The sequence below is a fragment of the Zea mays genome, chromosome 6 (genome assembly GCF_902167145.1).
Source record: "Zea mays cultivar B73 chromosome 6, Zm-B73-REFERENCE-NAM-5.0, whole genome shotgun sequence".
NCBI classification, from domain to species: domain Eukaryota; kingdom Viridiplantae; phylum Streptophyta; class Magnoliopsida; order Poales; family Poaceae; genus Zea; species Zea mays.
Window position 1 is genome coordinate 150,531,976 of NC_050101.1, and position 26,650 is coordinate 150,558,625.

Sequence of the window (26,650 nt, forward strand, 5' to 3'; positions counted from 1 at the left end):
ACTCCGGCGTGAACAAGGGTCTGGTACTGCCACGCGTCCGGGCCTTACCCTGCGCGCATGCGCTCCCCGCTCAGGCGGAGACCCGATGCGGCCACGTGGCTTGTAGCCCGTGACATAAGCCAGCGGGCGGAGCCTGACGTAAGGCCTTTAGGCCGCGCGGTCTCTGCATTTATTGCGGAAAGGACGCACCGTCTGTCCACCCTGCTGACAGATGATGTGCCCTCACAGCATTTAATGTGTCATGTCCACTCCGCTAGCAGGCGGCACCAGAGCCATCCTGCAGACAGCACACCTGTCCAGTCCGTTGTCAAACAGTATGCCCGTGCTGCGCGGCGCACTGTGCTCATCATCCCTTGTACGAGAAGCTTCCCATGCACGTCGATACTACGCAGATCTCGGATGTCAGGGCACAAGAAGATTGCTCCAGCAACAAACATTAGTAGCTCTAAGTACTACCTCAGGACCCACATGTCGGGGCTCAGCACTCTTGTACATACCCCCCTTAGCTATAAAAGGGGAGGCATGCAACGTTACAAGGGGACGGCTCAAGCTCCCTTAGGCTCAACTTTTAGGCTTAGACTCTCAACTCTCAAGCTTCCACAGCAATCCAACACACAGTGGAGTAGGGTATTACGCTCCGGCGGCTCGAACCACTCTAAATCCTCGCGTGTTCATGTGCTTGATGTTCGCTTAGCAGGACAGGCAAAACGCTTAAGCCCCTTCCTCATCTTAGGATTTAGGGCGGGTGCACTCCGCCACCCGGCCGGAGAATTCCCTCTCCGGCAGTACCTTTTTTAAAATAAATCGCTATGTACATAGATTTACACTATATTGAGATATGTCAGCTTATCTAAAATGTTAAAATATCGTATAATTAACATTAGGGTATATCATTTTACTGATTTTCTCAGCAAAAAGACTAATACTGAAGGTTCATGTATGAGGTCATGTTCGGTTGCACAAGAATCAGATGGGATTGAAGAAGATTCAATTTCCACCTATTCAATTTTGAATAGAAGGGATTAAATCCCCTTTAATCCACATCCATCCCTTCACAACCGAACAGGGTCTGAGTGGTGAAAACCCATTTCAAACTTGTGACATGATGACTCGCTGGTGCACCAAGCTTGCCCTTCAGAATCAGTCCAATTATTTATGGTATCCAACGACCAGCCAGCCCTGCTCTCGAATTCCACATTGTTCAGTACTTTCAAAGATGAACCTAATTATGCAAGTTTATTTTCTTGATATATATAATGATGGTCTAATTTTTTCTACTATTTTAAAGTACTAGTTTCGTTTATCATGCGTTGTAGGTCTATCCATTTCGATTCTCGCCTAACAAATGGGTCTAGTAGGCTATTACACCATAGACGGACCATGTGAAACCACTTAAACGAGTGAGCTATAAAAAAGTATCAGACTCTTTTGCTCTCATACCTTTATCTGTCTTTTAACTAAGATAAAAACTAAAATAAAATATAATATTTGCTTTTATCAATTTAATTCTCAGACTTTTGACTATAATAAAATATAATATTTGTTTTTATCAGTTTAATATATAATATGTGGACCATATGTTCACTTCGATATTAGTTTTATTTTTTTATAAGTATCAAATATGATTGTGCACCATCGTTATAGCGTAAGGTATTATACTAGTTGAACTTTAACCAACACAAAACCTAACACTTGATTGAGCACGCGTAATCTAAATCTATTACCATGACAGTTGGTGTTTGCTGCACTCAATGTTAAAATTAGGATAACCAGGAGTCCAGGATGGGAACCCAAACGGTAGGTTTGTAAAACCAAAAACCTGCGGCTTCGAGACGGATCCAGGATTAAACTGTAGTTTAAATAAATGGAGGGAGCATATTAACTTAGAAACATGTCTCTCGTTTACAATATCAGACGGGTCCATGATGTGTAATCTACAAACTCTAGGCGCTGCAGTAGCAAGCACAATATAAATAAAAGCAGCTCAACAAAGTCAAATTCCACTTTGAGAAGGGATTGACAGCGATTTCATGATCAGCACGTATTTAACAAGTGGCAAAATACAATCTTTTGCTAGTTTAAGCTCTTGAGTCTTAAGCTAAAACAAGGGACACATTTCTACAAAACGTTTTAAGACATTCATATGGAGTTTCTGCAAATAGAAAATCCGTCAGAAGTGTCAGCTAGGGCCTGGAGGTTTCAATTGTTAGTAGCTTCAAGTTAGGACCCATTGCTTTCCAATCTAGTTCTATGTTATTTCCAATTGCAAAAGCCATGCCAGCAACTGCAGCGATCAAAACTGCTGTTGTACAGTTCAGGACTTGTTGCAGGGAAAAGCAGCCAAAAGAAGGCTATTGAACCAGCCAGAAACGCTACCAATGCCGCTCCTATGACAGAAAAATAGAAGGCCACATAAGAAATTGGACATATTAACTTTACATACCTTAATCTTTATTTCATTTTATCAGAAGATAACAGAACATATGTTTATACATGTACACACACCTTTTGTTCGTGGTGACGAGAAAACAGGTAAACCCATCATATTACAGAAGACGTGAGCAATAATTGGACATAACAGATTCCCTGCAGTTTTTTTTTTTTTTTTAAAAGTCAATCGTCAATGAAACCTTGTTATCAAAATGATTCTAAGCTTTCTTAACAGTAAAATATCTGTAGATACCATCCATCATGTCATAAAACCAAAGGAAATTGGAGTTCAAGCACAATCATCCGGGCAGGTTACAATCCATAAACTTGGGCCTATTTATTTCAGATTATAATCTACCCAGATTATATAATCCAGCTTAAATAATCTAGATGGAAAACAAACAAACAGATTATTATGACAGATTATATAATTTAGAGGTCAGATTATCATATTCTCATAATCTGCTTAAGGGGTGCTTATTTGAGATTATTTTTGTCAAAAAAAAAACCACTACCCATGGCAACTTCAAGAGAAATTACCCACTACTGCCACTCTTTACTCAACAAAAAGTTTCATTAATTTTTCCTTGCTCCCGCTACATAACACGTGACTAAAATCAATAATCAAAATTCAAAAAAGCTGGGTTGCCAAACAACTACGTCCAGATTATTTAATCTAGATTATATAATCTCATATACAATTCAGATTATATAATCTATAAGCTGAAACAAACAGGACCTTAGTTGAATGTACCAAAATATGGTTGAAAACCAAAGATGAAACATGGAGCCATCATTTTGCTATCATACGGTTTTGCTTTTAAAGTTCTGACAATATGGATTATCATACTAAAACATAACTGGTAATTATAATATAAATGATTACCCAAAAAATCGATCGAGCATGAACTGGCATGAACCAAGTATGAATGATAAACATGGAAACTTCAATTCTAAAACCAGAAAAAGAGTTCCAACAAGAAAATAATAACACAGGTCACAACATTAAAGAATGAGTTAGACCTGTTCGGATTAACAAGAATGTTGCATACCACCCAAAAATGACAGTGTAGCCTAACTGGACACCTGAGGAGGGAAGGAAAGAAGTTAAATCAAGCTCAGAAAGTGCAGCAAATAGGTGTCCACAAGACAAACAAAAAAAAACTCGGCCGAGGAGGAAAAGACCGCCCTCCCGGTATTATATTAAGAGTGCGTTTGGCATGGCTTCAGAGCAAAACTACAAGGAGGAGCTGGCCAGGGCATGCCAAACACCCTAACTCTAGAGTTGTAAACTCTATGGAGTTTTTTGAGCTGCAATACAATTTTTTGGAGTACATTTTTTGCTGCTCCAGAAACTCCAAAAAGCAACCTGGTCATGGAGTTTGGAGTTATTTACCCGCCACTGCCACCGATTATGAGAAACAATCTAAACTATTGAGCAGAGCTGCTCCACCTAGAGTTTTGGAGTAGAGCTGCTCTAGGGTGGTGCAGAGCCATGCCAAACACGCCCTAAGAAGAGACCGAAACATGGTCCCGACCGAGAAAATCCTCGAACCCTTACCCCATCACTAGCGGGCCGTCACCACCCACTCTGCAACGGCCCGACCGGAGGGTGGCGCGCAGAACGTAACCGGGAGAGATAGGGGCACAGCGAGAGGATTTTTTTTAACCAAGCCAAAAATTCGCCCTCGAGGGGAATCGAACTCAGGACCTAGAGGTGCTACTCGGAAGCCTTAACCATTAAGCTAGAGGCCCTTTCGCAGGTGTCCACAAGACCACAATCGATAAAGCAGAAGTAATCCATTTTTAATGCTAATGTCTGAGAAAATTTATGGAGAACTAGAATACTAATGAGTTTGAACATGCCAATTTTCTTACCAACTACCAAGCATACTAAAAGGTAAAAGTGTAGGTTTCTAGCTTCAGATACAATCTGTAAGAGCAATAAGTCCCAGTCCCTAAACTGGAACCATCTGAATTGAGAAGTTAATATTTTCGCACAACAAGCCTAAGGTTATAGCACAGAAGAATGAAGATAGGAATATTAAGACTATAGCTTAATGTATTCTATGCTGACTCTTCTGAAATGCAGATGCAGTACAGTTTTAGTGAATATTTTGAGACCATAGTGCAACTGATTTAAAGGTAAACTTGTCACTGGAGAACAAACATATTAACCTAATATTTTATAACTCTCCTTGATTTCAATACAAATAAACTTGGTTAAATACAGATCCGAAAGTTATCTGAGTTTCTGACACCAATGCTCAGTTGTTCTAGCTCAATTTTTTTTTCTTCCCAAACCATTTCAGGAAGATACTAAAGGAGAGAACAAGACGTGTAAAGAAATATACCTACAATCAATAGCGCTCTCATAAAGTTACATCCCTGCTGGTGTAGTTCGAAAAAATGGTTCAAGTGCGCTGTTAACAGAAAGGTTCAGTTCTAATTAGAAGAGTACATGAATATCAACAACAGAGAATGTATAGGCAATACAATGTAAATGTGGTATGCAGCAATTTGATTAATAAACTAATCCCAAATTAGAGCAAGAAAGATCAGAAAACTTGAGGCCTTCGTATCGGATCGACCTATCATCCTGAGCAGGGTCCTTGTCGCCATGCAGTGTGCGATCCAGAGTTCCAGACACAATTTTGCGAGGTTCAGCGCACAAACCTGTTTGGCGCTCTCATAGTGTGACACTTGGAGGCTGGTGACCTTCGCTGTCAAGCGACTCCAAAATCTTTACGATTTGTGCCAGCTGCCACCATAATCAAGGACTGGATCATATGCTTCAGATCCATGAGGATGGATGTGAATGGACATGACGATGTCGATATTCTTGGAGAGTACATCTTGCAAAATGGGATTGGAACCAGACAAAGCAAATACCAGAAGTGATGGCCGTGGATGATTGGAGACAATATTGCATAGGCTTTAATCGTGTGACGTGCTCAGGCATGGCCAAGGCCATGGCTTAGGAACCAACAATGGCACATACAAGACCAAGAGGCAGGGACAGCAAGAGGTAGTGGATGATAGATCCCACCTACTGCTTGAGTTCACCAATTACAATCAGCCAACACCATCTAACTTCTCAATCAATCTGCCAATGATAGGACCTGAATGGCTGCCGAGGGCGCAATGCTGAGTGACCAGCAGTCAGGGTTTGAACCCCTGGCAGTGAGCAGGTGCCCTTCTTGCTCAAGACAAGGTGAGGGCGCACGTCAAATGGGTTCTGGGCGAGAAGCAACACCTTATGTACTGATCTTGCTTAACAAACAAATGATAGTGTTAGGGCTATTTAAATAGCCGAACCCTAACAAGCCAACGAACTTATCAAACCAAACAAACTCCTATCTTTGAGCAAATAAATTACAAACAAATCCCCTGAACCGACTGAAGCGATATCGGTGTTGTCGCTGGTTCGCAACAGGGACGCTTGGCACGACATTGATATAGAATGCCGATCATAACAGCTTATGATCCAAACCCTGTAACAAACTAGATATCCTAACAAACCAAACTCACAACCATTACTAATCAAATGCCTCTGAGGCTCTGACTAATTGAAACTTCTGACAGGACCAGAACTTTCTTCAGGACCTAGCTACTATCTTGCGCTGCAGCCTGCTCCAGAGTACAATCCTCACTCATTGCGCTCCCGTTCACAGACGTGCGGGCATACATGAGAAGGATAAAATGATGCAGGCAAAGTTGGTTCCTTTGGAATACAAAAAATTAGAACGATACTATAGAAATTTACCTAGACTGAAGAAGATTGGACTCAGAAATATAATTGTAGACATTTTGAATCCCCCACAGAGCAGAAGAGGTATCATGCATGCCCTGAAAACCAGCTCCTCAGTAAATGGTGCCTGGTCAAAAGATCATCACCAAACAATATCACTACAATAAAAAAGGGAATCAAAGTGTTCTCAGTAGCATCCTAAACAGTACTACAAATTGCCAAGGCATTACACTAATTGTTAGCTGATAATTATGGTTCTTACATTCAGATGTTCAGTCAACAATTCTTCATTTATTGCTAGTTTGCTACAATAACCTTCGATCACTGGTTTACAGCATGTAGTATCTTATAAGTACAAAAAATGGTAAAAAGGGAAAGAAGAACAGACCACTACATAGTTCCGCCAAACCATAACATCCGCAACAGCAGCTTGGATCCATTGTGCAAGCCTCTGTGCGCAGCCTATCTCCACCTCATCGCCACCGCCCCACGAGCTCACTAGGAGCCACACTCTAGCGACGAATGACCCAGCATACACTAGGGATGTCAGGAGAAGTGGAATAGCCACGGCCTGAATCTGTAGAAGAACAAGCGTTTCAAACTTTCAATACAAGCAAGAAAAGCTAAACGCTAATGACCGAGGTACGAGACTCTAGCTTATTTGGAAAAGATTGTTTACCAAGTGATCCTTCCTAATGCCGAACACAGCAAACATATCAGCGAAGTCGCTGAGGCTCCAGACCTGAGGAGGAAGACAAGAAGATGGGGGATTTGAGATTCGTTCAGTTCAGGTTCAGGTATTGCACAGGAGGAATCAGGTATGTACCGGAGGAGAGCAGGGGCGCTTACTCGGAGGAGGGACGCAGTGGCAAGGACGGAGGCGGCGGATGCGACGGCGGCACAGGCGAAGCGACGGTGGAGGAAGGTGCGGAGTGAGGTTGGGGGTGGGAACCGGAGGATGACCGTCGGGGCATAGAGGACAGCGACGTAGAATACTGCCATTGCGGCGCACGCCGCCATCGCCGCGACACCTGATATCACCGGCGGCGAGGCGAGAAGGAGGCCCGCCGGCGTCGCCATAATCTGGTGAAGCAGGCGTCAGTCGAGATTGCTCATTGGATTCTAGATTTCGTCGGGAGTGAAGATTTGGGATCGTAACACAGTCGGTCGCGTGGCTTCGCTTGGCACGAAGAACACGCTGTTTTCGGACTATGGGTGTTTGGTGCTAATAATTAGCTACTAAAATTAGTTAAAGATATCCAAACAATTTAGCTAATACTTGAGCTATTAGCTACTTTTAGCAAATTTGTTAATAGTTAGCTAGCTATTTGTTAGCTAACTAATTGAGTGTTTGAATGCACTAGAGCTAATAGTTAGTTAGCTAAAAAAACTTCTAGTAGAATGAGTTAACTAACAAATAGCTAGCCAACTATTAGCTAATTTGATAAAAATAACTAATAGTTAAACTATTAGTTAGAATGTTTGGATGTCTTTAGCCAGTGGTAGAGGACGCCGGAAAATTTAGGTGTTGCTAACGCAACGAAGAATGAAAAATTAGATCTATTCAATAATTAAAATACTCATGCGCATAATGAAATAAATTGGACTTGGACTACCGGGCAGTGAACTGAACTCTATTCAATAATTCAAATACTCACGGTCCGGCCGCCGGCGCGCAGTGTGTTTGGACGGCTGACCACGCAGCGGCACAGTCAGTCAAGCAGTGCCCCTGCAGTCAGGCACTGAGGCACGGCGCGCTAGTACGCTACTGCGCAGGCGCGCAGCGGCACAGCCGCACAGCCGCACAGGCACGGGGCTACCTCAGCCTGGGCCCTGGGCGCCGCCGCGGCAGGCGAGCAGCTGAGCAGGCGAGCGCGCCGGCAGGAGCGGGACTGCGCGAGGCCGGGAGTGCGAGACGCTGGCGGAGTGACGGTGGCGGCTGAGACCTAATCTCTAAATGGGCCGACCCAAGGTATAACTCAGACAATACTGCATCATACTAGGCCCTCCGCCCCTGTCTTTAGCTAATTTTAGCGACTAACTACTAGCTCTAATGCATTTAAACACTCCCTAATTCCACTAGAATTTTTTAGCTAACTAAGGGAGAGTTTGAATGCTCTAGAGCTAATAGTTAGTTAGCTAAAAAATTGGTAGTGGATTAGCTAGCTAGCTAACTATTAACTAATTTACTAAAACTGACTAATAGTGGATTAGCTAGCTCTCAAAAACACCCCACCCACTCATCTTTTGCTTGTTGCTTGGTCCAAACCATGATTAGGATAGATCAAGTGCATTTGCTTAGTTGTTTTGTATCGAATGGCACTAGTTCATTGATTGAGTTGTGGATTTCTTATTACTCTTGGTGGTTTGTGCCACCTAGATAACATGGAGTAGCGGTGGTCATTGAGGAGAGTGTTGGTGAATGTTCTCTACCTTGGTAATTAATTTGTGAGTGATTTTGATCTCCTACATAGAGTTGCAAAGGGTTACTCTAGAGGAATGATCATGTATTCATGTGTATTGAAGGATCTTTATGATTTATTGTTGTGGTAGCCATGTTGTGGGCTACCTTGAGCAACTAGTTATCATGTGAATCACTTAGCTAAAGCTCGCTATAATTGGGATTGAGTTATTAGCAAGCAATTGAACCCTAGGAGAAAATTTGATTACGTTCATCTCTTGCCCACTTTGATATTGATCTCTACACTTGTGTATTTGCATTCATATATTGCTTGTGTTAGTATCTCACTAGTATAGTTGGTGTCTAGTAGTTGAAAGGATCCAAATGGCTAAAGGGGGTGAATACACTACAAAAAATTCTCTACTAAAACATAACAATAGAGCAAAGGTTGATTAGTACAATAAGAATTCTTACTAGCAACTACTTTGCACTAGCTCTAATTCACCCAATGCAAGCCCTACACAATTCTAGTAGCTTGGTTTCTAGTCTAAAGCACAACATCACACAAGCTAACTACCAAGAGCTACACTAGAGAAGTCCAAAGAGAGAACAACTAAAACTATTTACTACTAAAATGACAACTAAAGTACTCTAGCTTAAGGAAAACAACCACACACATAAACAAGCAATTTCAAAGTAATACAAGTGTGTGGCAGGGAAACCAACGAGGGAAAGTGATGACACAATATATATCCTAGAGGTTTAGTTGCTTACTGACAACATGCGTCTTTGTTATGGCCAGTCCCACTTGATGATTCGTAAGCTAACTAAAATGACAAGATAGACCCACCAAAGTGCCACAAGAACACTCAATTGGTGCACTCCAACTAGCCATGTGCAATCCACTAGAGTATCCTTTTGCAATCTGCGAGGTGGGATCCATACTTCTCACAATAACCATTAGTTGGAGGTGAAGAACAAACACCAATCTTCCTTAATGACCACTAGTTCCTCCAAGCCATCTAGACAGCGAGTGCAAGTGCACTAGATACAAGAACTAAATGCAAGTGGATCCCTCTCAATCTCAATTTAGATAAAGCACAAGTCAAGAGATGAGTGTGAGGTGTTCTTGAATGATTACAAGGGTGTTGGTTTTGTTAGAACACCAAGAGTGCTCAACAAGAGCGTACTAACATATATTTGTAAGCCCGTATGGAAATTGTCACACCCGGATTTAAGGGCAAATCCAGGCGTGAATCAAATGTGTGCTAGGATGAAGTCACACACATATGACGACTCATGTATAGAAACGAATGTCACATATTTACTATATAATAGGAGTTCTGTACAAAATAACTAAATAATTAGATCATATGAAGACAACGATCCCTGCAACCATAGTTGACTGAGAGACAATGTCCTATATCTCTCACGAACTCATCACGACCTCCTTCATGCTCCTCATCTCGTGGTACCTATTCTTGACCTGGGGGATGTGAGTACAGCAAGGGTGAGCTCACATACATTCATCGTTCAACAAGTTGTGGGAAATAATGTGCATGAGCTCACTTACGGTGGGGGCTCACGTGAATTGTAAGGCTTACCCAAGAAGATGGTTAAAGCTAAGCATTGCTTTTAAAGTTGGTCAAAGTTTTAATAGCAGTTATTAAGTATAAGTCAGTATCAACCCAAATAAATAAGAGATCAAAATTAATTATAATCCCATAATACAATATAAATGACATATTAAGTTAATTCCATAATTTAATCATGTGAGTGTCTGAGGCGCTCATGACCGTGAGCACGACTGATATACCAGTTGTACACTCTACAAAGGTTACACATCTTTATCCACAAGTCGTATTATCCATTTGCTAAGGGATCGCGACTTCCCATTCATCTTTGCTGAGGAGACGAGGCAAGGTAGCACTACGAGGCCTTTACAAAGTTCCACTAGCTTCAGAAAATCGCTACGGTTTCTAAGGAGAGCGATATAGGAATCCTCGTCTGAAAAGCCATAGCAGCATGATCAACCTGACAATCTCCCTCTACCGACAACTCTCCTACTGTCCTTGCCCCTTTCGGGTAGGGTAGTCGTCCACTTGCTTTCCTAATTAGTCAGCCAAGAGCGTCCCATACCACCCTTGTGGTAGCACTGTTTTCCCGGCTGTTCGCTCCATGTTCCAATTAACATAATGATCTATCATGAACAATAATAACTCATTGACAATAAATAGCATGATCATGAATAATGTGAATCTTAACACCTAAAACCACATAGAGAAATAACAGATCCTACCCAAAAGTTTAGTGGTAAACAAGGTATGAGGTAAACCAATCTAGGGTAATCTATTGGGTCCCATCAAAATTGTCCTAAGCAGATCATAATGATTAACAGGAACATTATTGGGTAAAGAAGCGTGATCAAGGGCACAACTTGCCTCTGGCCTGAGATTCCAGGTATTTCACCAAGTTGGTCTTCGGGTTTCCCATGACCTCACTGCTACTCGTAGCAATAGATACAAATAGACAAGAAGTAAATAAAAATCACATTACACCAAACATGAGACCAAACTGTGTAGGAATATTCTACACGCTGCTATGAGATCATAGGCTGGAGAAGTACTAAAATCGGAGTTACGTTTTAAAAGGCATAGTTTTCGGAAGACCCTAGGTGGTTTAACAACAAAAGTATATCCATTGTTTATTAATAGAAAGCATGTGGGGAGAATATTATAAACGAATAACTGATTCAATTTTAATCTAAGTTATAACTCAGGTAGAGATCATACTTTAGTTGGATTGCTATTATAGATTGATTGACTTTGCTTAGGAAGGTCAATCTATTGGACATAGTTAAATAAAATCTACTTATAAAAATACTTGACATGGAAAAATAATGTTTGTTACTGCATAGTAAATATGTATATGAGGCTAACACAATTTGAATGGACCAAATTGGAGTTAAAATGCATAAATTGACAAAACAACTTTTATGAGTCATTTGATATTAATTTTATCCCTACAATTACTTCCAGGGGTGTTTTCTGCAAATTCTAGGGACCTAGGTGTAAGAATTCTCCACGGCCAAGGACGACGAGTTGGTTTTATAAAATCCTAAGGTCTGTTATGAAATTTTGCGCGTGGCCGAAGGGGTATGCAGCGATCCGAGTCGTTAGATTTAAAGGCCATGGTCCAGATTAGATCTCACTTAAGTCGAATCGATAAGCTATTGTGGCTGTTGGACCTTAATCCTGCGCTTCGAATTTTATGTACGCGAGATACATCACTGGCCCTCCGATTCAGATGGGGTGGATCACATCCATCTGACCGAACCAGACACTGGATCTAGTCCTGACCGTTGTTTAGACCATCAATGGGTGGCACCACTCCACCCTTTACGCCGGCTGGACACGATGGTGCCCGCAGCCATCACGGCAGTGCCATTATCGGCAAGCGCCAACCATCCCGCCCAAAACTCGAATCCGGTGGAGATTTTACACGATTCAGAGCCAAGGTAAGAGTCTGGGGTAAGATCTTACTGAGAGTCGTGTTGCAGGGCGTCTATCATCGCAATTGAGCGGATCCGCGGCTGTGCCCGTCCACCGGTGAGGAATTCCGGCCACCGCCTACCCCGGGATGCTGGGACTCCTCCTCGCACAGGTCCTGCATGTCTCGGAGAACACATGGGCACGATCTCGTGCTCCAAACCCTGTCGAGGGCAGAGAATCACGTTGGCGGTCCACGATTGCTCTCTTTCGTCGCCGCTATAATCCCCTCCCCTCACAGTTCCGTGGCGCTTGGACAAGATGGATGAGGGACGCAGGGCCCCCGGTTTTATACCTCACGACCAACAAAATCCGCGCAAATGTGGTTCAGACGACTTTCGCACCGCAACAGTTCGGTAGGATTGATATCCCGTGGATAGGGACGATTCTGACGCCCCGACCCCACATGTAAGTGACCGACCAACCTAGGCACGTGAGGGCTGACTATCGACTAAGCGGGCTCGTTCGTCAGTGACCGTATGCGCAAGCGTGTGGGGCTGACCAGGTGCGAAGGTGGGCGGCGGGTAGGAAAACGAGTGGCAAGTGGGCTAGGGCTATGGTTTCGGCCCAGGGACGCAGGTGAAGCTTCTCCTTTTTTTCCTTTTATTTTCTATTTTAGTTTTCAACCTAAATTCAAAATTCAAATCATAGTTTTAATATTAAACTTCAAAATGCACAAGCACAATAAACTCCAGCATTAAAAGTAGATTTTCATATTAATTAATTCATACACCTTAAAATAGTTATTTTAAGGAAATAATTCCTAGTGTATATCCCTTTACAAAGAGATGATTTAACTTAAATTCTGAGGGAGTACGTATAGTTTTGAACCAAGAAATTACTTAGTTCCCATAGGGATCCTTTTCATTTAATCTTTTACTAAAAAGTAATTATTACATGGTGCAAAAGCTATTGTAACGTATGCGATAATGCTTCCAATCAAACATCCATCAAATCAAAGTTGAGCTTGATCTGATGGAACACAAAGAGGTTCTAGAGTCACACTTGGCCATCAGAATGAACCATAATTAAAGTTCTTATGAGCTAACAAGTGGGGCCACACAGATGAACAATATGTCTGCTTGCTCTAATGTTATGCCCAATCCTACCATCGGACGATCCAATAACTAACCATAGCCAGGGTAAGCACTACACTTACTGCTGCTCCAATGGTGACCATCTAGCCAATCTGATTGTGCACCAGAGCTAATTGTGAGCTCAGTTTTCAACCTTTTTCAAATGTGCCAACTCCACAACTGTTCCAACATGTGAGCAAATGAGCTAGCATTTCATAAACATTTTGAAAGGGTTTTCAAGTGATCTCACCTTGTCACTAGGTCCAATGTATATGCAAGTATTTTCACACTTAGTAGCACTTAGATAACAAATTTCAACTTTTGGAGTCCCCCTCTTAATAGTACAACTATCTATCCTGAACTTGATCGCACATTCTATTGTCTTGATCGACAAAACAAAATCCTCTTTATACCTTTGCCTTTACAACTTGTTTTTTTCACTTCCTTATTTTCCATGTAAGAGCTTGCTCCATTTTGAATGGTCGCCCTTTATCCATATCCAAGCTTTACTCACTATTTGGTGTAGACTTAACCTATATTAATCAAATTCTTAGCAAAAGATAGTCCATGGATTGTCTCAATTACCAAAACCAAACATAGGGCTTTTAGTAATTTAGTAGCTAGCCTTAAATGCTTGGCTACTTTAGCTCTCTAGTGTAGCTAGTTTAGTTGGTAGCTCTTGTATGGTGAAGTGTTTTAGTGTAGAATTCAATTCCTACTAAACTTGTGTAGGGGGGGCTTGCTTGGGTGAAATAGAGTTAGGCAAAGTATTGGCTATTAGGCTTTTTGGGGGCCTTGCTTTGGTGAAATAGAGCTAGACAAAGTACTGGCTATTAGGCTTCATAATTTTACTAACTACTTTGCTCTAGTGTTTGTGAGTCCCTCGAAATTGTTTTATAGGATATTCAACCTTTCCCTCTAGACATTTAGATATTCTCAACAAGACTGACACTAGACAGATATCCATGCACATTGGGTCCTAATAGACCTTTGAGCACATGGGGGTCTACTAGATCTTTCTTTCTTTGATCCCCCTCTTGTGTCGCTTATCTCTCTATCCACAAGGATGGTGTCAAGCGGATCTTTGAGGTCACTGGGGTTTGGTCATTCTTGCCATGTGCGGTTGTGTGCCCATCCCATCTTGTGCACATGGCCACACTTGCTCTAGACCTACCCGACATCCTGGTGTCTTGGATATATAACTCTAAGCCGCAACCATGTCGACATTGCCGCTAACCGCATAAACCTTGTCATTGTTCTCGCATCCCAATATCCCACACTATCAACTGCCACACACACGCGCGCGATAGCAAGCTCCATTTTCCTCTCTTCCCTTTCTCTCCCACTCTCTCTCCTACTGGCATGGCATCGAGCGGAGGTTGTGATGGGATTTACATGAGAGATGAGTTGGACATCCATAACACTTGAACCACGACAACTCTGTCAACATGTACAAGCTTGATAATCTTAGCCTAAGGTCACTAGTCTTGCTATCCAGACCTTTTACTTCAAACTCCACTCTATAGTCAAGTGACTTTAGCCTTAGAGAGTGAGCTTCCCTACATAAGCGAGTCGACATTGTTGAATCCATGTGTTTTGTTGGCGCCGCGGAGAGCTACCATCAGAGGCTCAGAGCTAAACATAAATAGGTGCCATTGGAGTTGTTGCTTCCTATCTCCAATGGCCTTTCTACCGTACTGACCATTTCAAACTTCACTTTATAAACAATGCAATCTACAATGCAAAACATTATTTTGTACGACCATATGCACACTCTATACTGAGCACACGACCTAAGAGCACCTATATCTCAGTGAAAAATGATGCTTTGATGTTCTCTCTCCCGGTGAAGCATCAATTTAATGACTGTGACTACCAATGTTTCTATAGTCATCGAAGCTACAGGCAACTAAGTGTATAAAATATATATTTTACCAGGGTAACTGGTTGTCACTACGAATCTTTGATTTCCACAAATCTTTACGACGAAGGTAGGGTTAGTCCGTGCTTGCAAATCATTTACGCATGACTCTAAAAACCATGTATGTGGTCTGTCAGATGACAGAAAAATGTGCAAACAGAAGCATGTTCTGAGAAGCAGAAACAATGTGAAATTATCAAAGCATAAGACATGTAACAATAGTATAATGTATAACTGTCTAAACAATGATTGCTGGTATACATTTATATATAAACCAATAACATCATCATGTCTAAAAATCTGGTTAAGCTCAAGGAGACGGCGTCGGCGAAGGAGCAGAAGCAGGAGCGTCGTGTGCCTCACCGGAGCTCTGGAGCTGTGACATGGCACGACGAGGGTTGGCACGGTGTACCTCGCACAGCTCTGAAAAAGCTACGCCTGCCATTGTAAATATACATATATGTTTGAATTAGTTCAGGCATGTTCCCAATTACTATATATATAGGCACCAAAACTTATAAAGTAATACTGAGGGTGTTCCTTTGTGTAGAGCACCATTTTACTGTTGTACTAGCAGCAGCATTTGGCAGAAGCAGCCACAACTTTAGCACAAGTGTTCAAATTTAGCTTTTGTAACGCGTCTATGGAGAGCCAACATTCCTAACTTTATAGATTCTTTAATTAATTTAGATATATATTGCAACCTTTACAGAACTAAAGAAAGAGTAACAGTCTTTGTGTTTTACTCAAAAATATATACTAATTCCGTTCACAAATATATGACACTGTTGATTTTTTTAAAAAAAACTTTGATCACTCGTTATTTTTAAAGTTAAGTACAAACTACCTTAAGTGATAAAATAAATCATAAAAATAAATGATAATTCATTATTTTTTAAATAAGACAAGTAGTCAAAGTTTTTAAAAAAGTCAACTATGCTATATATTTATAAATGTAGAGAGTACGAAGTACTGCTGTGTGTCTGCATATGCTGATGCAATGCAGAAGGACGGATCTCAGAACATGTGCGTGTCTACGCGATGATGATGATGATGATAGCAAAACAAGTTCTTGCAAGACTTGCGAAGCCGGCCGGCCGTGTTCGGTATTCCGTGGACGCATTCGACACCCACATGGAGCTAGCACCAAATGGCAAATGCCAGCTTGAAACCAAATAATAAATGGCATATCCGGCCTGAAATTAAGATATGCCTTGCCGGCCGGTCGATTCGTGTGCAAGGCCGCATCCATCATTCATCCTTATAAATGCCAAGCTCCACTTGACAGCAAACCACGCGCGCTCGCTCTCCCTCCCTCCCTCTGTTTACATCGAATCATTTTCGATTTAGCTATAGCAGGTCTCGATCGGCGGCCATGAGCGGTAGCCGCAGCAAGAAGTCGTGGCCGGAGGTGGAGGGGCTGCCGTCCGAGGTGGCCAAGCAGAAAATTCTGGCCGACCGCCCGGACGTCCAGGTGGTCGTTCTGCCCGACGGCTCCTTCGTCACCACTGATTTCAACGACAAGCGCGTCCGGGTCTTCGTCGACAACGCCGACAACGTCGCCAAAGTCCCCAAGATCGGCTAGCTAGCTAGCTAGGCCCAATCGTTCTAATCAGCTAGTTTCTTTCTTTCATAAATAAAAGTCCTCTCTCGTACCCGGACTGTGATGTTTCCCTAGTTGTCTCGTACGTGTTGTTTTCTGTCTTAATGGATGCCATGGCGCCCGCGCGCGCCTCCATCATGAAAAGCTACATTTGAAACGATTTTTAGTATTCTTTGCTGTTAATATATATAGTCGTCATCTTTTGACTGGAAATGCAAGCAGCTCAACAACCGCGCCACAAGTTCACAGCACTATTAATGTACGGATCGAGTGCGTGGTTACCCTTACCCTCTCCGGCAGCGAGGTTGGCGTAGAGGTCGACGATGTTGGGGCATCCCCGGAGGCAGGCCGCAGAGCAGACGGCGCCGGCGACGCGCGGGTCGAGGAGGGAGTCGGAGGAGATGCCGACGGTGGCGCGGTCGACGCCGCACGCGCGCACGCACGCGTCGGTCTCCACCAGCCCCGACAGCCGCCCGTCCGCGGCCACCACCTCCGACGTCCGGCACTCGTACTCCGTCGGCCGCCCCGCGCAGTGCGTGGTCTCCAGCACGCACCGCCGCGACGTCGACGACACCGCGAACGCGCACACCTCCGCCGTCAGCTGCTCGCACACCACCCTCGCCCCTGCCAGGAAACCGAACAGCCAGCAACACAACAAGAGTAAGAAGAACAGCAGGCCGTGCTAGCTAGCTGCCGGACATATACCACCATGGTCCATGGCTACCGTCGTACCAAGTGCAGAGGAGAGGAGAAGCGACACGGAGAAGACGAAAGCCGGAAGCTTTGCGTGCAGGACGGAAGCCATGATGGATACGCGCTGATGCTGCTCGAGCTGGTGGACTTGAGCTTAAGACTTGTGCTGGGGTGAACGATGTATATATCAGTAGACTAGAAGGGGTTTAAAGCTGTGCCGGCCCGTGTTCAAAGACTGCCTAACATCTCCGGTTTGAGTCAAGCTGATTGTCGTTACCTCCTTCGTTCTTTGGGTTTCCTTGTTGTAAACCTAATACAAGCGTTTGTGCGTCGTCGGAACAGGAAACAACTATTAAATATATTTGTAAGTTTCATTTATGTTTAAATATAAAGTATAGATCCGACCCCGACTAGGCGGGGATAGGGATGAAAATTCCACCGCGGGGATGGCGGGGTGGTGATCCAAAATTTAATGGGGCGAGGACAAGGATAAAATTTCCCCCTAGAGATATGAGGGAGACCCTAATTAGGAGTTAGACCATCTTCTTATGCGGACTATGAAGGTTGAATCCAATAAATCACTTTAATATGATCTCATATAAATATGCAAAATCATCACTCACTAGCTTTAATCCATTTTTTTATTCGGTTACCGCTCACCCACATGACAATCCTTGTTTATCTATGTATATTATAATATTTCTACTCAACAATTAATCTCCATTGGTTCCATGTGGGGATTGGGTACCTAGTGGGGATGGGGATGAAACCCTCCCCATTAACACTGTTGACATCCTTAATGTGTAACCAATCATGGAGCCACTAAGGGTGCTTTGTCTTCCTGTTCCCTATCGTTATTGTCCTATATTAACCACTAATTTTCCATCTTTTTCTCGTATTCGCCCCCTCTCGATTCTTCCGCACCACCATAGAGCACATCGACATTCCCCGCCGCAAGGGCAACAACAACCAAGGGAGAGGAGGACCGGCTATAGCGTTGGTGGGCGACGGCGCGTCAGGGGACGACGGGGAGGGTGGAGGGGACGATGTTGGGGTGGCACGGAGGCCGCACACTGCGAGGCACTGGATCTCAAATTTAGTTTTGTATTAGTTGTTGGCAAATAACTTGTGAGATATAAGTCGATGATAATATATTTATTACTTATTTTATGTAATTGTTGTATACTAATATTTTATCGAATATTTATGTGTCGTTGCAACACATGAACATTGTACTAGTGAAAACAGAAGGTGGAGTAACATGAGACACCAAAACAAGAGAAAATCGGAAAAACAAACGATGTAAAGGAATAGGAGATAGAAAACAAAAAAAGAAAATTGGAAAGAAAGGGATAAAAAAACAACAATGCAGACGAATCTATATGTGGTTATATGGGTCGGCACGAGACACGACCATTTTAGCACGACACAGGCATTGATACGGCGCGATAGTAACCGTGCTCAAGGTGGCACGAGGCCCATCATAGTTCGTGCTTGGGCTTGCTACAAGCCCATTTGACGACACGAGCATGGTTCGTTTACAGTCGGCCAATTTGACCCAATACTAAACATGAATAGCCCATCAGGCCAAGCACGGCCCAACATAACTTGTTTGTGTCCTAACCATACTCGATCCATTCTAGCTCGTCATATATACAATTGTGATCAACTCGGCCCTCACTTTCGAGCTTTTTACGAGCTCGATTACAAAAAATGAGGGAAAATAAACAATAGAAATAAGGGAAAATAAATTATTTTTTAGCTCTGTTACAAGGCGGGCTCTAAGTCGCCTAGCACGGTAGCCTGGCATGACTCGTTTAAAACTAGTCAGGTCGTGGTTAGCTCAGACTTCGGCCCACGGGTGGACACGACATGACATGACCTGTTATTTATCCGCGTCATGTCTCGGCCCGATTAAATTGTTCCAACCCATAATAGACTCGGGTCGTGCTGGCCCCCATTGGCCACGTATAGATGAATAGGATGCCCATAGTTGTGACAAACCCAAAACTTTGTATCATATTTTGACAAAAAAAATTAATGAATAGTAATTTTTCCTCGTTAACAATAATATTAGTAGCTATAGATTTTGATAATAACGATATTTTCGGTTGAAAGGGTAATGACGTGTTTTGTCTGTTTTTATGTCTCTTTAGAAGCACCCCGGTTTCTAAGAAACTAGTTTCTATCTCTAATTTCTAAAAACTGGATTATAGAAGAAAAAAACTAGGTGTGCACGTTTGGAACCAGTTTCTAGCTTTTTCGATATACAAAGACAAGTCTATCTCTAGTGAGCATAGGCCTAGAAACGGTGTCAACCACCGTAATTGCTAACAAACCAACTAAAGGCAATGCATATTTTACCAAGTAAAAATTGGTTTTAACTAGAGAAGGCTAGCTTCTGGTTTCTTAGGAACTGGGAATCCAGTTTCTAGAAATTGGAGCATAAACTGACATGTTTGGAAGCACCACCAGTTTCTATAAACCAATTTGTCGGGGACCATAATTAGGGGTACCCTCAAGACTCCTAATTCTCAGCTGGTAACCCCCATCAGCATAAAGCTGCAAAGGCCTGATGGGTGTGATTAAGTCAGGGATCAGTCCATTCGAGCGACTCGATCACGCCTCGCCCGAGCCTAGCCTCGGACAAGGGCAGCCGACCCCGGAGGATTTCCGTCTCGCCCGAGGCCCCCCTCCAACGGCGGACACATCTTCGGCTCGCCCGAGGCCCTGCCTTTGCTAAGAAGCAACCCTGACTAAATCGCCGCACCGACCGACCAAGTCGCAGGAGCATTTAACGCAAAGGCCCTGCCAAAGGCACCATAGGAAGCTCCGCCCAACCCAGGGCTCAGACTCGGGCTCAGCCCCGGAAGACGGCGAACTCCGCTCCGCCCGACCCAGGGCTCGGACACCGTCCTGGCCTCTGCCGACGACCTCCGCCTCGCCCGACCCAGGGGCTCGGACTCGGCCTCGGCCATGGAAGACAGACTCGACCTCGGCTTCGGAGGAGCCTCCACGTCGCCCAACCTAGGGCGCAGGCCAGCCACGTCAACAGGAAGCGCCATCATCACCCTACCCCGAGCTGACTCGGGCCGCAGAGAACAAGACCGGTGTCCCATCTGGCTGTCTCCACCAGATAGGCAATGATGGCGCCCCGCATGCCCTGTGACGATGGCGGCTCTCAGCTCTCTTACGGAAGCAGGAGGACGTCAGCAAGGACACAACCGCTCCGACAGCTGTCCCTCTGCCAGGCTCCGCCACTCCTCCGACGGCCACGACATCACACTAGTTGGGTTCCAGGATCTCTCCGGCTGCCACATTGGCATGTACTCACGGCACGAGCTCTCCCTCGCTAGACACGTAGCACTCTGCTACACCCCCATTGTACACCTGGATCCTCTCCTTGCGTCTATAAAAGGAAGGACCAGGGCCCTCTTAGAGAGGGTTGGCCGCGCGGGACGAGGACGGGACAGACGCTCTCTTGGGGCCGCTCGCTTCCCTCACCCGCGTGGACGCTTGTAACCCCCTACTGCAAGCGCACCCGACCTGGGCGCGGGACAAACACGAAGGCCGCGGGATTCCCACCTCTCTCGCGCCGGTCTCCGGCCGCCTCGCTCTTTTCCCCCCTTCGCGCTCGCCCACGCGCTCGACCCGTCTGGGCTGGGGCACGCGGCACTCACTCGTCGGCCTGAGGGACCCCCCGGTCTCGAAACGCCGACAGTTGGCGCGCAAGGTAGGGGCCTGCTGCGTGTTGACGAACAGCTTCCCGTCAAGCTCCAGATGGGCAGTCTCCAACAACCTCTCCAACCCGGGACGGTGCTCCGTTTTGGGAGTCTTGAGTTCATGTCCCTCGACGGCAGCTACGACATGATACTCCTTCCACCGCCGCGCGACAACAACAATGGTGGCCGACAGCCCGCCCGCCGGCGGCGGAATCGACGACGTCTTCCCCGCGTGGCGGAAGAACAACATTCGAGCTCGCCCCATCCTCTCCCCCGCCGACGGAGGAGGAGGCGGGGCAACCAAGGCCAAGCAGGAGGTCGCACCTCGTCGGCTGTCGAGCGAGTCGACGTCCCTAGCACCCCAACGGGGGGCGCGTTGGGCGTCGACCTCGCGTTTGAGACGAAGGCGAGCGCCGTCTCCCCGCGACACGCCAATCCCGAGCAAGTGGACGACGCCAGCGTGCTTGCGAAAAGCTTGCAGGACGTCACCCTCGTACCGGAGGCGACGATGCAGTCAGTCCTCGACGTGACTCCATCGCCGCTCGACGACCAAAAGGTACCAACCGATTCCCATCCTACGTCATTTGTACTCCGCCTCAACCCGCCTAGCAATCTCGCTTTGGCGGGCGCCCTTGTAAAGGCGAGTACAAACCCTCTGGGGTTTCGCTTGCGGTCGCCTTTGGGACCGGCTGACGGACGTCTCGACCTACGGGCCCTCTGGGTCCGAGGAAGATGACGACCCCAACATCTGTTGGGATTTCTCTGGATTTGGCAACCCCCGGGTCATGCGGAACTTCATGACCGCATGTGACTACTGCCTCTCCGACTGTTCCGACGGTAGCCGCAGCCTCGACGACGAGGACTGCGGCCCAAGACGCGAATGTTTCCACGTCGATCTAGGGGGTCCCTCCGAAGGCAATCATCTCGGCATGCCGGAGGACGGTGCTCCCCCTAGGCCGGTGCCTCGCGCTGACATCCCGCGGGAGCTAGCTGTGGTCCCCGTTCCGGCGGGGGGTTACGACCCACAGCTTGAGCAAGTCCGCGGGGCGCAGGCCAGGATCGACGAGGGAGCAGGAGCGCTTGAGCCGATCCGCCGGGACGTCGGGCAGGCATGGGTGGGCCAACCCCCGGCCGGAGAAATACGTCACCTGTCCCAGGGTCTCCAGCACCGCGTCGCCGATGTCGTCAGGGTCAGGCCACCACCTGCATCTAGTGGGGTCGGTCAGAACCTGGCCGCAGCAGCGATGCTCCTCCGCACGATGCCGGAGCCATCCACCACCGAGGGTCGGCGAATCCAAGGAGAACTCAAAAATCTCCTGGAAGGCGCCGCGGTCCGACGGGCCGAGAGCACTGCCTCCCGAAGGCAAGGATATCCCTCGGAACCTCATGCCGCGACCTCCCGATTCATGCGGGAAGCCTCGGTCTACACCGGGCGCACGCGCAACACCGCGCCTGCGGCCCCGGGCCACCTCGGCAATGAGCGCCATCACCGTGACCGTCGAGCCCACCTCGACGAGAGGGTGCGCCGAGGCTATCACCCCAGGCGTGGGGGACGCTACGACAGCGGGGAGGATCGGAGTCCCTCACCCGAACCACCCGGTCCGCAGGTCTTCAGCCGGGCCATCCGGCGGGCGCCGTTCCCGACCCGGTTCCGACCCCCGACTACTATCACAAAGTACTCGGGGGAAACGAGGCCGGAATTGTGGCTCGCGGACTACCGCCTGGCCTGCCAACTGGGTGGAACAGACGACGACAACCTCATCATCCGCAACCTCCCCGTGTTCCTCTCCGACACCGCTCGCGCCTGGTTGGAGCACCTGCCTCCGGGGCAGATCTCCAACTGGGATGACCTGGTCTAAGCCTTCGCCGGAAATTTACAGGGCACGTATGTGCGCCCTGGGAATTCCTGGGACCTCCGAAGCTGCCGACAGCAGCCGGGAGAGTCTCTTCGAGACTACATCCGGCGATTCTCGAAGCAGCGCACCGAGCTGCCCAACATCACCGACTCAGATGTCATCGGCGCGTTCCTTGCCGGCACCACCTGCCGCGACCTGGTGAGCAAGTTGGGTCGCAAGACCCCCACTAGGGCGAGCGAGCTGATGGACATCGCCACCAAGTTCGCCTCTGGCCAGGAGGCGGTCGAGGCTATCTTCCGAAAGGACAAGCAGCCCCAGGGCCGCCCGTCGGAAGATGCTCCCGAGGTGTCTACTCCGTGCGGCGCCAAGAAGAAAGGCAAGAAGAAGTCGCAAGCGAAACGCGACGCCGCCGACGCGGACCTTGTCGCCGCCGCCGAGTACAAGAACCCTCGGAAGCCCCCCGGAGGTGCCAACCTCTTTGACAAGATGCTCAAGGAGCCGTGCCCCTATCATCAGGGGCCCGTCAAGCACACCCTTGAGGAGTGCGTCATGCTTCGGCGCCACTTCCACAGGGCCGGGCCACCCGCGGAGGGTGGCAGGGCCCGCGACGACGACAAGAAGGAAGATCACCAAGCAGGAGAGTTCCCCGAGGTCCGCGACTGCTTCATGATCTACGGCAGGCACGCGGCGAATGCCTCGGCTCGGCATCGCAAGCAAGAGCGCCGGGAGGTCTGCTCGGTGAAGGTGGCGGCGCCAGCCTACCTAGACTGGTCCGACAAGCCCATCACCTTCGACCAAGCTGATCACCCCGACCACGTGCCGAGCCCGGGGAAATACCCGCTCGTCGTCGACCCTGTCATCGGTGACGTCAGGCTCACCAAGGTCCTTATGGACGGGGGTAGCAGCCTCAACATCATCTACGCCGAGACCCTCGGGCTCCTGCGCATCGATCTATCCTCCGTCCGAGCAGGCGCTGCGCCCTTCCACGGGATCATTCCCGGGAAGCGCGTCTAGCCCCTCGGACGACTCGACCTCCCTGTCTGTTTCGGAACACCCTCCAACTTCCGAAGGGAGACTCTGACGTTCGAGGTGGTCGGGTTCCGAGGAACCTACCACGCGGTGCTGGGGAGGCCATGCTACGCGAAGTTCATGGTCGTCCCCAACTACACCTACCTGAAGCTCAAGATGCCGGGCCCCAACGGGGTCATCACCGTCGGCCCCACGTACAAACACGCGTTCGAATGCGACGTGGAGTGCATGGAGTACGCTGAGGCCCTCGCCGAGTCCGAGGCCCTCATCGCCGACCTGGAGAGCCTCTCCAAAGAGGTGCCAGACGTGAAGCGTCATGCCGGCAACTTCGAGCCAGTGGAGATGGCTAAGACCGTCCCCCTCGACCCCAGTGGCGACGCCTCCAAGCAGATCCGGACCGGTTCCGGGCTTGAGCCTAAATAGGAAGCAGTGCTCGTCGACTTTCTCCGCGCGAACGCCGACGTCTTCGCGTGGAGTCCCTCGGACATGCCCGGCATACCGAGGAATGTCGCCGAGCACTCGCTGGATATTCGGGCCGGAGCCCGACCGGTCAAGCAGCCTCTGCGCCGATTCGATGAGGAGAAGCGCAGAGCGATAGGCGAGGAGATCCACAAGCTAATGGCAGCCGGGTTCATCAAAGAGGTATTCCATCCCGAATGGCTCGCCAACCCTTTGCTTATGAAAAAGAAAGGGGGGAAATGGCGGATGTGTGTAGACTACATTGGTCTCAACAAAGCATGTCCGAAGGTTCCCTACCCTTTGCCTCGCATCGATCAAATCGTGGATTCCACCGCTGGGTGCGAAACCCTGTCTTTCCTCGATGCCTACTCGGGGTATCATCAAATCAGGATGAAAGAGTCCGACCAGCTCGCGACTTCTTTCATCACGCCCTTCGGCATGTACTGTTATGTCACCATGCCGTTCGGTTTGAGGAATGCGGGTGCGACGTACCAGCGGTGCATGAACCATGTGTTCGGCGAACACATCGGTCGCACGGTCGAGGCCTACGTCGATGACATCGTAGTCAAGACAAGGAAAGCTTCCGACCTCCTCTCCGACCTTGAAGTGACATTCCGGTGTCTCAAGGCAAAAGGCGTCAAGCTCAATCCCGAGAAGTGTGTCTTCGGGGTACCCCGGGGCATGCTCTTGGGGTTCATCGTCTCCGAGCGGGGCATCGAAGCCAACCCGGAGAAGATCGCAGCCATCACCAGCATGGGGCCCATCAAGGACTTAAAAGGTGTACAGAGGGTCATGGGATGTCTCGCGGCCCTGAGCCGCTTCATCTCACGCCTCGGCGAAAGAGGCCTGCCTCTGTACCGCCTCTTAAGGAAGGCCGAGTGCTTCACTTGGACCCCTGAGGCCGAAGAAGCTCTCGGGGACCTGAAGGCGCTCCTCACCAAGGCGCCTATCTTGGTGCCCCCAGCTGATGGAGAAGCCCTCTTGGTCTACGTCGCCGCGACCACTCAGGTGGTTAGCGCCGCGATTGTGGTCGAGAGGCAAGAAGAGGGGCATGCATTGCCCGTTCAGAGGTCAGTTTACTTCGTCAGCGAGGTACTGTCCGAAACCAAGATCCGCTACCCACAAGTTCAGAAGTTGTTGTATGCAGTGATCCTGACGAGGCGGAAGTTGCGACACTACTTCGAGTCTCACCCGGTAACTGTGGTGTCATCCTTCCCCCTGGGGGAGATCATCCAGTGTCGAGAGGCCTCGGGCAGGATTGCGAAGTGGGCGGTGGAAATCATGGGCGAGACCATCTCGTTCGCGCCTCGGAAGGCCATCAAGTCCCAGGTCTTGGCGGACTTCGTAGCCGAATGGGTCGACACCCAGCTACCGACGGCTCCGATTCAACCGGAGCTCTGGACCATGTTTTTCGACGGGGTTGTTGGGGCGAAGGCAAAGACGCCACCCTTCGCTCAAGGCCTTCGCTGCAGCCGCTGGTCCGACGGAGACAGAGCGGGCAGGAACACCCTTCGCAGGTCTCGGCACTTTGACGAAGGCCTGCGGCGACGTCCTACCACGGCGCGTCCTCGTTCAGTCCCAAGGCCCACGTGCGATCTGGCCCATTGTAACGGGCCCCGCGTGGCCGCCTCTGTATTACGGGCCTAACTTGTAAAGGAATACTTGTAATTACGGTCTGTAACCCTGCTTTATGGGAATATTCTGGGGATAAAATAGGTGTCTGAGGGCACATGCGTCCTTAACACAAGACGCTGGGCACTCAGATACCTATAAATACCCCCGCACAGTGCCCGTGAGAGGCTAGAAAAAAACAGAGCTATTGCCCCCGTGCACGTAACCCTGTTGTCTCCACTGTTCTCCCTTGTTGGCCTTCTTGCTGCTGAGAGCAAGTGCCAACATTTGGCGCCCACCGTTCGTGCTACGACAAAACCACCCGCGATGGCACCCAAGAGAGCTAACCCCAAGGCTGACGAGGCTGCGAAGGCAGCACTGCTGGCCGCAAGAAAGGGCAAGGCCCTCGTCCTCACCCAATCCACCCACCAAGAGCCCACTGAAGACAATGTTCCCCACACCGGCGAAGACGACACCTTCCGCACCTGCGGAACCGAAGGACAGTCACAGCCGCCCCCAGGCTTCGCCCCACAGGACGGCGCGGACCTCA

The 26,650-nt window shown here is 47.7% G+C and overlaps 2 protein-coding genes across 5 annotated transcripts; both read right to left on the reverse strand.

Moving 5' to 3' along the window:
* Positions 1-1,974: 1,974 nt before the first annotated feature.
* On the reverse strand, positions 1,975-7,398 carry LOC100192945 (CAAX prenyl protease 2). Of its 4 annotated transcripts, NM_001138125.1 has the most exons (8): positions 7,031-7,347; positions 6,861-6,923; positions 6,570-6,758; positions 6,197-6,308; positions 4,785-4,853; positions 3,454-3,516; positions 2,506-2,586; positions 1,986-2,387 (listed from the first exon to the last, which is right to left on the reverse strand). In NM_001138125.1, exons 1-8 carry the CDS (start codon positions 7,259-7,261, stop codon positions 2,254-2,256), a joined length of 942 nt encoding a protein of 313 aa, NP_001131597.1. In that variant the 5' UTR covers positions 7,262-7,347; the 3' UTR covers positions 1,986-2,253. The 4 variants fall into 4 exon arrangements, with proteins under 4 accessions (XP_008647358.1, XP_008647357.1, XP_023155993.1 ...); XM_008649136.3 differs by lacking the exon at positions 4,785-4,853 and having other exon boundaries at positions 1,975-2,387; positions 7,031-7,398; XM_008649135.3 differs by lacking the exon at positions 3,454-3,516 and having other exon boundaries at positions 1,975-2,387; positions 7,031-7,398.
* A 7,896-nt stretch (positions 7,399-15,294) lies between these two features.
* LOC103630240 (PAR1 protein) lies at positions 15,295-17,862 on the reverse strand. Its single transcript, XM_008651308.4, has 3 exons — positions 17,463-17,862; positions 17,019-17,354; positions 15,295-15,565 (listed from the first exon to the last, which is right to left on the reverse strand). Exons 1-3 carry the CDS (start codon positions 17,533-17,535, stop codon positions 15,438-15,440), a joined length of 537 nt encoding a protein of 178 aa, XP_008649530.1. The 5' UTR covers positions 17,536-17,862; the 3' UTR covers positions 15,295-15,437.
* Positions 17,863-26,650: the final 8,788 nt, after the last annotated feature.

Coding starts and splice junctions, on each gene's coding strand:
- LOC100192945 (NM_001138125.1), bottom strand. CDS start 7,261: ATGGCGACGCCGGCGGGCCTCCTTCTCGCCTCGCCGCCGGTGATATCA. Junction 6,924..7,030: donor CCACTGCGTCCCTCCTCCGA/GTAAGCGCCCCT, acceptor CTTCCTCCTCAG/GTCTGGAGCCTCAGCGACTT. Junction 6,759..6,860: donor GCATTAGGAAGGATCACTTG/GTAAACAATCTT, acceptor GTTCTTCTACAG/ATTCAGGCCGTGGCTATTCC.
- LOC103630240 (XM_008651308.4), bottom strand. CDS start 17,535: ATGGCTTCCGTCCTGCACGCAAAGCTTCCGGCTTTCGTCTTCTCCGTG. Junction 17,355..17,462: donor TCTCCTCTCCTCTGCACTTG/GTACGACGGTAG, acceptor GTTTCCTGGCAG/GGGCGAGGGTGGTGTGCGAG. Junction 15,566..17,018: donor CAACCTCGCTGCCGGAGAGG/GTAAGGGTAACC, acceptor TTACAATGGCAG/GCGTAGCTTTTTCAGAGCTG.